General features: G+C 48.1%; 3 protein-coding genes across 3 annotated transcripts; 1 reads left to right on the plus strand and 2 right to left on the minus strand.

The window, feature by feature from the left end:
• Window positions 1–1,727: 1,727 nt before the first annotated feature.
• SETTUDRAFT_159584 (carbohydrate esterase family 4 protein) lies at window positions 1,728–4,644 on the minus strand (the record flags this gene model as incomplete). Its single annotated transcript, XM_008024822.1, has 6 exons — window positions 1,728–2,027; window positions 2,091–2,639; window positions 3,482–3,601; window positions 3,622–4,122; window positions 4,177–4,574; window positions 4,605–4,644. The coding sequence occupies 6 exons, from the start codon at window positions 4,642–4,644 to the stop codon at window positions 1,728–1,730; spliced, it is 1,908 nt and encodes a 635-aa protein (XP_008023013.1).
• A 1,330-nt stretch (window positions 4,645–5,974) lies between these two features.
• SETTUDRAFT_159586 (glycosyltransferase family 2 protein) lies at window positions 5,975–7,838 on the plus strand (the record flags this gene model as incomplete). Its single annotated transcript, XM_008024823.1, has 4 exons — window positions 5,975–6,177; window positions 6,244–7,496; window positions 7,552–7,722; window positions 7,750–7,838. 4 exons carry the CDS (start codon window positions 5,975–5,977, stop codon window positions 7,836–7,838), a joined length of 1,716 nt encoding a protein of 571 aa, XP_008023014.1.
• A 1,252-nt stretch (window positions 7,839–9,090) lies between these two features.
• SETTUDRAFT_105123 (uncharacterized protein) lies at window positions 9,091–9,348 on the minus strand (the record flags this gene model as incomplete). The annotated part of the gene is made up of 1 exon (XM_008024824.1): window positions 9,091–9,348. A coding segment is annotated over one exon (258 nt), but the record flags the coding sequence as incomplete, so codon positions are not given.
• Between the last annotated feature and the right edge of the window lie 383 nt (window positions 9,349–9,731).

Below are 9,731 nucleotides of genomic sequence, written 5' to 3' on the forward strand. Positions count from 1 at the left end.
AAAGGCCGAAAGCACCAACAGACACACTTCAAGCACAAACTCGTATTTTGTAATTAAATCTAGTTAGAACGGCCTCGGCCAAAGTCTTACATAGCCTCGAGCTCACTAGACTCTAATGGAACAATAATAAGCACGTTGCCCACTGGTAAGCCCAAATGCGGACTAGCGGCCCTTAGTCAGGACCGGTTTTTGGTGGGAAGTCGGATTTTAAGCTTTGCACGCTGATTTTTAATCACGCCCCCAAACTCCGCTGACGCCCCATGCATTCCTCCCCACCTCATACTTTAAGCCCGTGAAAATTCGATTTTTGTCGGGTGCAGCCACGGAGGTCAGAAGCATGGTGATTTGGGAACCTGTCACGCTCTTTGTATGGTACTCGGAGGATTTTTGTCTGGACCCTTTACCCAATGTCCAACACCCCGGTCATATCACCCCTTTTGTTGCAGGTACATGGCATACATGCTTGCACAGTGCAATTTAAATCCCTAGCCAAAGTGCTGCATCACGTGAGTGGGGGTTCGGGGTTCGGGTTCGGGAACTACTCACCCATCGCTATTGCTATCAGCCCGTGAAACGTTTCACGCAAACGCGAAGGATTTTGGTGGCATGCACATGTGTGAAATTAATGGTTTCCCTCACCATCTCTGCAGAATCTCCTGTATCCTGGTGGCTAGACACGTCATGAGAACCGAGGTCCACTGTTGACGAAACTCCCCCATGTCAGCTGTCGCTCAGTGTGATCTATACAGCTCCAGAAGCTGGTCCATCAATACATGCCACAGTTCAACATACAGTGACACCTGTTTGCTCTTTCAAGTGCGTTTGACATGGACATGCATTGATGCAGCATCATGTTCATTCTACCAAGAAGCTTACAGAAAGGCAATGAACTCAAGTTTCGTGATTTCTACGTAGTTAAGTACCATTGCTCAGCTTGGCGTTACTTATATGGCGTTTTCATTGGTACGCACTCTGTTGCCGACCTCCAAGAACGTCCATTCGGCGCATATTCCTTAACAATAATATGCACGTGTCGATCCGGCAACTTGGTTTTACACACGAGCCCATGGTTTCGTCGCGGGATCGGGGTGGTCGATACAACCAGTCTGGTACGTATGCCGGAGACCCTGTCGCTTCGATATTACCTTGACCAACCACACCATACCTCGTATTCATCAGCGGGCCGATTACAGCCATTTTCACAACGCGAGTATGGCCTAGCACGCCTACCAACGCGACTTGGAACAAACTAGGCCTCATCGCTTGCTTGAAGTCGTAGACACATTAGCACGTCTCGTGAAGCGGGCATGTATTGTGTGATTCCCGGTAAGTAAAAGGACAAACCCAAAGAAGTAAAGATTGCGAACCCAATGTTGAGCTCGATCCCCTGACGAGAACCCATTCAAACTTTAATAGATTTAGGGTTCCAAAAGGGGCGTGTGAGCCTCAGATTGATTTTGATGTCTTGTTTCTGGCCCCAGATCCGACGACATTCACATGGGTTATCCGCGTTCCAAGGCCTAGATCTCTTGCAAGCGACGGATGGGAAATAAGCGGTACTCATGGGAAAATAAGCGATGCTGACTTTTTTGTGCTGAGGCTGTCAAGGTTCACATATCTTCCATCCCCTTTTCAATCTGCAAAATGGAAAGGCTAATAAAAACAAGAAACATGAAAAGTTTGCGATCACTCAGGATGCTGTATATGTGTTTACGATTATATTAAAATTATACTGTCCCTTTAGGAAGCAGACGGCCAAGCTTGTTCCCTGTCAAAGGATCCCGGTACCAGTTTTCTTCTGGGTCTCCCAAGCACTCGCCCACCGTCACGAATTTGTACCCATGCTTTCGTGCGTTGTCGATCATGAACTGGGTGAGACCATGGACTGTACCATTGTAGGTATCGTGTGCCAGATTCAGCCTGGCCTTTTTGTCCTCATGGTTTGGCGCCTGTATTCTTCTCAAAAAGTTTTGCTCTGCATACGTGTAATTTCCCTTCCAGTCCTTGGGGTCAATATCCCATCCAATCTTTGATGAAGTTAGCACTAGCCAGCATAACGCATAGTCTACGGCTTCGACCTGCAAACTTACCACGTGGTATCCAAGCTCCCCCATATGGTCTTGGCACGCGCGGTCACATTTGTTGTATGGCGGCCGCATGTAAGTGGGGGAAAAGCCCAGTATATCAGTGAGCGCCATCTCCATCTTAGTCATATCGCCTCTTCGTTGCCAATCCAGCATCGAGTTCAGGTCTGGGTGGGACCAGGTATGCCCGGCTACTTGATGTCCTTCATTGTATATTCTCTTGACGGCTGAAGGTCTTTGATCGCTACGGTGCCGAGTCAGATCTTCATATAAGACTACGGCGGTAATGAAGAAGGTTGCCTTGACGTCGTTGGCCTTGAGAATGTCGAGTAAATCGTGTGTCCACCGTGACGGGCCATCATCATATGTGAGTGCAAGTGTGCCGTTCACATTGCAAGTAATGAGTTTCGTTCCATACACAATGTCTCCTAATTTGGGACGTGAAGTGGTTGACGTGTTGAAACCTGGAGGCCATTTAGAGCCATCGCATGCTAGCCTATTATCATGAAGACATAGTGATGGACCAACATAACTGGGGTCCGTCATGCGGTATCCCTAGCAAGAGTCAGAGTCAACAAAATCCCAACCAGCATAACCTGGATACCATCACATACATCTTGGGAGCAGCAATTGTTGCAGGATGGCTGACGAATACCTGGTCCACATCTTCCGTTGTTGATACCCTCAATGCCAAGCAACGGAGACACTACCGGACATACATTCCCCACTGGGTAATAATAAAACGGATTGAATGATCCCAATGCAGTGCTCATGTTGAGAATAGGAGATTACCGGTTCACCACTTGAGAAGGCGTGATCACCTTTTAAATCTTACGTCAATGTCATGTTGGCAGTCGTAATCGTAGCTTCACATCTTAAAGGCCTCGCCTCTGATACTGATCTCGAAGTAGAATTTCACCGCCATTAACTTAGCGAGAGGTGAGCTCCAGCCGAGTGTGGCACGGAGGTCAAAGTCTCTCAGGCACTGTTCAAGACGGGCCGATCCTGCTCGACTCAACAGGGCCGTATTACTGTATTTCGGGTGGACATCAGTTCCGACACACCCGTATTTCCGCTGGTCAAAACGCGGGCCGAATCACCTAGACGTGTAGTGCGTACTCGCCAAAGAAGACTAGTTCCAAGAATTTGACAGCGGCATGATGCAGTCAATATTTTCTGACTCGTAATGGGTAGATTGTAAAACGCTAATCGCTTCTAAAAATTCTCTAAAACAGTAATGGCATTTTCCCACGTCACCTTTGCCATATCTCGACCCTGACAGCTTTCAAAGTTTCCAGAACGCCATAGTCTAGATAGGGCTGTTTCACAGCAACCACTATTGCGTCAAATGTCTGGAGAATCCCTGACTTCCAATCACATTCTTCCAGCTTTGGTACTCCGCAAATAGACTCTTGCTTAACCAATGGATCACAAACCATCAAGCCCACCTCGCCCGATTGGCGCATGAAATTGAGGAGTTGTAAGCCAGGCGAGTACGACATGTCGGACTGACCAGCCTTGAAACCCACTCAACCACAAGAACGCTCGGTCGATGTGCCGGACCATGTCTTTGATGCGATTCTTCCAGTACGGAGGTAAGAAGCTGGTTGGCGATGCGTGAAGGGCGCGTCATCATCCATCCGTGGGCTTGTTTTAGCAGTGGTAACTTGCAAGTCGACATGAAGTAGACCGGATTTACTGGAATGCAATGACCCCCAATGCCTAGTGAAGGATACATAGGCAGGTATCCAAAAGGTTTGGTTGCCGAAGTTTGCGCCACTTCGAAAGGATCAATGCCGAGATCCTTGCAGGCGTCTGCCATCTCATTCGCGTAGGCGATCGCTATTGTTCTCTGACAGTTCTCATACAGCTTTGACATTTCCGCTACCTCTGGCTTACGGACCGGCACAACGGTATCGAATACGTTCTCATACAACCTGGTAATGGCGGTCAACGACCCTTGGACCACATCGTCGAGCCCTGAGACGACCTTGGGGATCGATCTAGGCGGAGGGTCGACTCTACCGGGATCTATTCTCTGCCTAGGTATCAGTTCTTGGTCCGCATGTTTCGCCTTGGAGATTTCTCTTACCTCCGGTGACATCCCAGCAAAGACACGACGCGACTTTGCAAGCGGCCCGAGCAGTTCCCTCGTCATGCCAACTGCAACAGTGCTCTCGATCACCACGATAGAGGTGTCGCTGACATAGCGATCGAGCATGGTCACCGCACTTCTTACATGCGAGGAATCGACATTGCCCTTGAGGCCTAGCAATGTCGGTACGCAGATGAGAAAATGTGATGCAACCTGCAAGTCTTCTTCATTTGTGGTAAACTTAACATGGCTCTTTTCCGAGTGCTTCAAGCGCAGATTTTCGATGCGCGAAGCAGAAACATCGTAACCGATAATGGAAAAGGCCGATGAGAAGACTTCCATAAGGTGCTCGCCGACATAGCCCACTCCGATAATGGCAACGACAGTGTGGCCATCTGGTGTGGTCGAGGAACGAAGGCCCGTACCTGACGGGTTCTCCGCTGATGTAACCAACAACGAAACCATATCAAAGGATTGCAACGATTGGCTCAAAAAACAAGACGGTTAAAGACGAAGTTCGAGAGTTGTGAAAGAATGCTGCGAAGACGTGATAGCAAGCTAATATTTCAAACCATTGGTATTAGCTTGTTCGTGCTCGTACTTGTACAAATACCGCTCTCACTTTCGAGGCATGGACATACGAGTCAGGAATGTCTCCCTTGCCATGGTAGCCTTGCGGCCTGTTCGGTAGGGCGCGGATTTAGAGACACAAAACACACGTCCGTTTCAATAGCGCTACGCTGGTAAAACTGTCTTTGCTTGCATATTCAATATTAACACCTGTTTAAGAGAAACGGAGCTTCGTGTTCATGAGTAACCTCGCAAAGTACCGCATGTCTGAGGCCTTGTTCGGCCCTCCGTGTTCCGTCTCCGTTTTTGGACCTGCTTTAGGCTTAGTGCCTAGTGGTCAGCGTGGCTGGTGGTCAGCATGCCTGCTGACCTCTTTACGTTGAGATCGAAAACAAAGAGCAACTGTCTAGTAAGATGATTATATTCTAGAACCTCAAAAGCAACGTCTATCGAAAGGTTGATGAGTCTTCTATCCTAATTGGGATCGCCAGGGTACCATTCAAAATGCGGTATTTTTAGCAACGCCTGTAATATATGTTCCTTTTGGCTACAATACGAAGTTTTAGGAAACAAACTGGATGTACCTAGCCCTACCTAAATCTGCCTAATTTGCCATACAATGGAGCACCGGCCAGGCCCCCGGTTAGTCGACTTCACGGAAATACCATGTGTATACGCTCGGCTCTTTCGCAAGACGCACCTTCCTCGGTCTTAACTATGGTGGTTGAGGGCTAGCATACACATGAAACGGCAACGACTCGCAAATAGTCCGTCAATGTGAAGCGGTCAAGCGACCTGAGGCGGTAGTGTAGCGTAAGGCAATGGGGTCTGCTCCGCTGGTGATAGCTGCATGAAGCGTCACGGAACATTCTTCTTCATCGGTTCGGCTAGTCACAACAAGCTGCATGAAGCATCATGGAACGCTCTTCTGCATCGGTTGCGCTAGTCATAGCACGCCGCATGAAGCATCATGGAACGTTTTCCTGTATCGGTTGACGTGTCAGGCCTCATTCAGTCATGTTCGTATTCCGTATGGCCGTCTCTCTTCCTTAGGGCCGGCTGTGCTCTTCTAAATAAAGGCAATGAACCGGTCTCATGAGAGAGCATATAAGTACAGCAGGCTGTTGGAAAGTGCATAAAGCATCTGCCAAAGAAGACGAAAAGACTACACAACTTCGTCTCCTTCTCCTCATCTTTCAAAGGCACATATCAAGGCTTTATCAAAATGAGGCTCCTTGATGCCGCCAACTCAGCGGCCCAAAATGCAATTACACTCACAGATGCGCCACATCTCAGAAAAAGCAGAAAGGGAACAATTGCAATTTCCACCCGGAAATTACGCAGCGCAATCGAACACCTGCCATCTGTCAATACCCAGCGACTCAGGGTTGAGAAATTCGCCGTGCTGGCGATCATGATACCATTGAAGTAAGTGCAAATAAAGCCTTTGCCCAGATGACACGAGATACGGATCAAATAATCCTTAACACACAGCCTGACTCTGCTCTACATGTTCAAATCATGCACAACGTACTTCTGGTGGCTGGCTCCACTTGCGCTGATGCGACTCGTCGTGGATGTCATCGAAATCACTTCCATCTTCATCTTCTACTGGTATCGGCGTGTACATCCTCGAGTCTCCAAGGTCCCCAAAACACCAGAAAGCTTTGTCTACCTGATGTGCTGCTACAACGAGACCTACCCAGAGTTGATGGTCTCGCTCAATTCCTTGGCCGCGCAGAAGTCAATCGACGACCACAAGAAAGCAATCTTGGTAGTTTGCGATGGCCACGTGAGCTCCAAAGGCATGACTAAGACAGCGGCGGCTCATCTGAAAGAAGACATTATTGAGCGACCCTCCAGCATCTCCATGTCTAGGGCTTACACTTCATGGGACGGTGCGCTGATGGATATCGAGCTCGTCAAGGGCGAGTTCAAGGGTCTTCCAATCGTGTGCCTCATCAAGAACGAGAATCGGGGAAAACGGGACAGCATTGTTCTGGCCCGTTCTTTCTTTCGCAAGTTTAACCTCCGTCAATCCAAGCCTGCCTTGGCCATGCTTACGCCCGAGCTTTTCACCGAACTCTCGGGTTTCTTCGAAAATGCGGGCATCCAGTCGCTAGACTACGCTGTGGGCATCGATGCAGACACACGGTTCGATGTGGAATGCGTTTCGAGCCTGATTCAGACTGTAAGAGAAGGTGAACAGGTCATTGGTGTGACTGGCTACATCCAACCGGACCCGGTGACCTCAAGTACCTTTTCCTTCTCGTATCTTTATCAGATGGCGGAGTACATGGTGGGTCAGCACCGCCGCCGTCTGCGCCAAAGCCTTACAAGCGGAAGGGTGACGTGCTTGCCTGGATGCTGCCAACTGCTCCGGGTCTTGGAATCTACATGTGGCGACGACATCCTGGCCAAATTTGGATACTACCCCAAGGCTACGGATAGTCTGTTTCGAACGGTCCGATCTATGATGAGTGAGGACAGAGACCACATATGCCTCGTTCTGTCGGAGAATGCAGATGTCCAGACGCGGCAATGTCTTGGTGCGAGAGCCTATACTACAGTACCATCGTCTCCTTCGGTCTTTCTTAGCCAGCGTCGGAGGTGGACGCTAGGCCCGCTCACGAGCGACTGTCTCCTCGTCAAGCGCAGGTCGACGGGTTATGTTGAAAGATTGGCTGCTCTTTGTTCCGTCATACAATGGATAGTGCAGCCGTCCCTCTTCCTCTCGAAGCACTTTCGTACGTATCTTGTGGTGTTGCTGCTGACGGCGCTAAACTAACATGTAATGAACAGGCAGTTTTGGATACACAACCCAGACGGTGGTGTTCTTTCTTGAGCACTACCGAATGGTTTGGGACATCTTGTGTATCATCTTACGTACCGGCTCGCCCCTCGAGGGTATCCAGCTTATGGCCGGAGCCATGTTGTATGCCATATTCGCACCACCGATCAACTATGTACCTTGTGCAAAACCAGAAACCTTCGTACAAGGCGGCGATACCGCTGCCGCTTCCTCTAACGTGAAATGGTTCATAACGAGCGTAGCATACAGTGCCGAGAACATGCGTATCTTGCGATGAACGACCGAACGAAAAGCTTCTAATGCCTCACTGAAACCACGCTTTTGTTAAAAAATACCCAATGCTCACGTATACGGCTATACAACAGTCTAAGCAAGGGCCCCAGTCCCCTGAAAGCAATTATCCCATTTGCTAGATTTATTGTTGATCCCTACCCTGATGGGTAAAGCCGAAATCGCGCTGTCCCCGGTGTCTTATTTCCACCGATCAGAGCCATGTCGTTGTCACGAGGCTAGGTGCAGGGTTATCGGGGATGGCATAGCTCCCCGAGATTGAGTTCATGATTCCCCGGTCTATCTCCCTCTCACCGCCCCACATCCCCCCCCCCCCCCCCACGTTTTGGCCGCTAATTTTTGGAGACGGCAATTCGTGTCTTGCCCCACCGGAAGTCGTCCAAGTTGTACAGAGTGTAGAGATGAGTAATGAAGAACAATGGTGGTTACGAAAGTGGGGCAACGTTCTCTGCTTACGGTAAAGACCTGCACTCGCTAAGTCACTACTGTAGGTGGTCAGTGCGTGCAACTGTTCAGCGGATGCAACACCCCACCAAAATTGGTGCTCCACCAAAGATGAGGCTATAGAGCCCCATACAAAAGCTATTATCACGAGATTTTCTAGTAGAGTATTAAGCAAGTAGTAATATATATTTCCGTCTATATATATTTCGCTAGTAACTTTATATTGCGGCCGCGGGTGGTGGTTTTAGTGGAGGGCTTGGCGGGCGGCGGTGCAACTCCATCACCACTCTCGCAGCCCACCACACAACTACGTTTTGCTGTTCTTGTATTCTGCGACGATGAAGCTTTTCGTTTAGGTATACTTTGCTTATTGTAAGATTTTTTTGTTATTGCAGCAAGCCAATCTTGTTCTTTTTAGGCGCGCGCGGCAGTAAGTTGTGCAGCCTTAGCCTCCCGTTCCTTCTCGCGGGTAACTTTTGCAATTTCCTGCGCCTATCTTACCTCTATAGCTATTTATTTTTTTATACTAGGCAGCAGCTTCTTACATCTCTTTTCTCTCTCTTTTTTTAGAGTTTTTCTGCCTCTTCTTCTTAGTGTTGTACAGCCTAACGCGCTTAAGCTTCCCGTACCGCCCAAAGGCTCCACACCACCGCCAGACTCTAGTACTCTTAGTATTGTTAAAGGTTAAGAACTCTATTATGCTTTGGCCTCTATTTTTTAGTGGCGATTTTACTGCGAAGTTTGTTAATCTTAACGTGAAGAAGCTTGTTGTTGACCTATAGAGAATGTAGAGCCTAGCAGAGCTCTTTAGCTGTAGCTATTAACTTATCTTGTACCGCAACGTTAAATAATCTTAACAGCGTACGCCAGCTATCTCCATCTCCAACCTCTCTACTTTTTAAGCTGTTATCTTGTTGTAATGTAGTAGTTTTAAACTGTTTAAGTACAACTTTAGGATTATAGGGATAGAGCCTAGTAGCTACATAACTACTTAAAATATTATTAGTAGTAAAGGTAGATGTATACGCCACCTGAAATAGGTAGAAGAAATCACTTTTCTACATTTAGAGCAATGCTTAGCTGCGGCGTATAAACTCTAATAGCTCTTTAGAGTACGCCACTAATAGCAGCCTATACAACACTACGTTAAGAGGCTGTAGAGTATAGGTGGCGTGGGGTAGAAATATTAAAAGTATTATTTAATAGGAGTAACAATATTTAATAAATTTAGGTAAGACATGGCTACTATAGCTGTTAAAGATAAGCATCTAGTAATCGCGTTTAGCTTTCGTGTAAAGGGCTACGCCAGAGAGGCATGACCTACAGGTCACATGGCAGTGAATCACATGACTTTAGTCACGTGACTAAATGACGTGGTTAGTTACGTACGAACAAGCTTAAGTAAGGAGGAAGACTAAAGGTCTGAGCGTTCGTA

The sequence above is a fragment of the Exserohilum turcica genome, assembly GCF_000359705.1.
Source record: "Exserohilum turcica Et28A unplaced genomic scaffold SETTUscaffold_13, whole genome shotgun sequence".
NCBI lineage: Eukaryota > Fungi > Ascomycota > Dothideomycetes > Pleosporales > Pleosporaceae > Exserohilum > Exserohilum turcicum.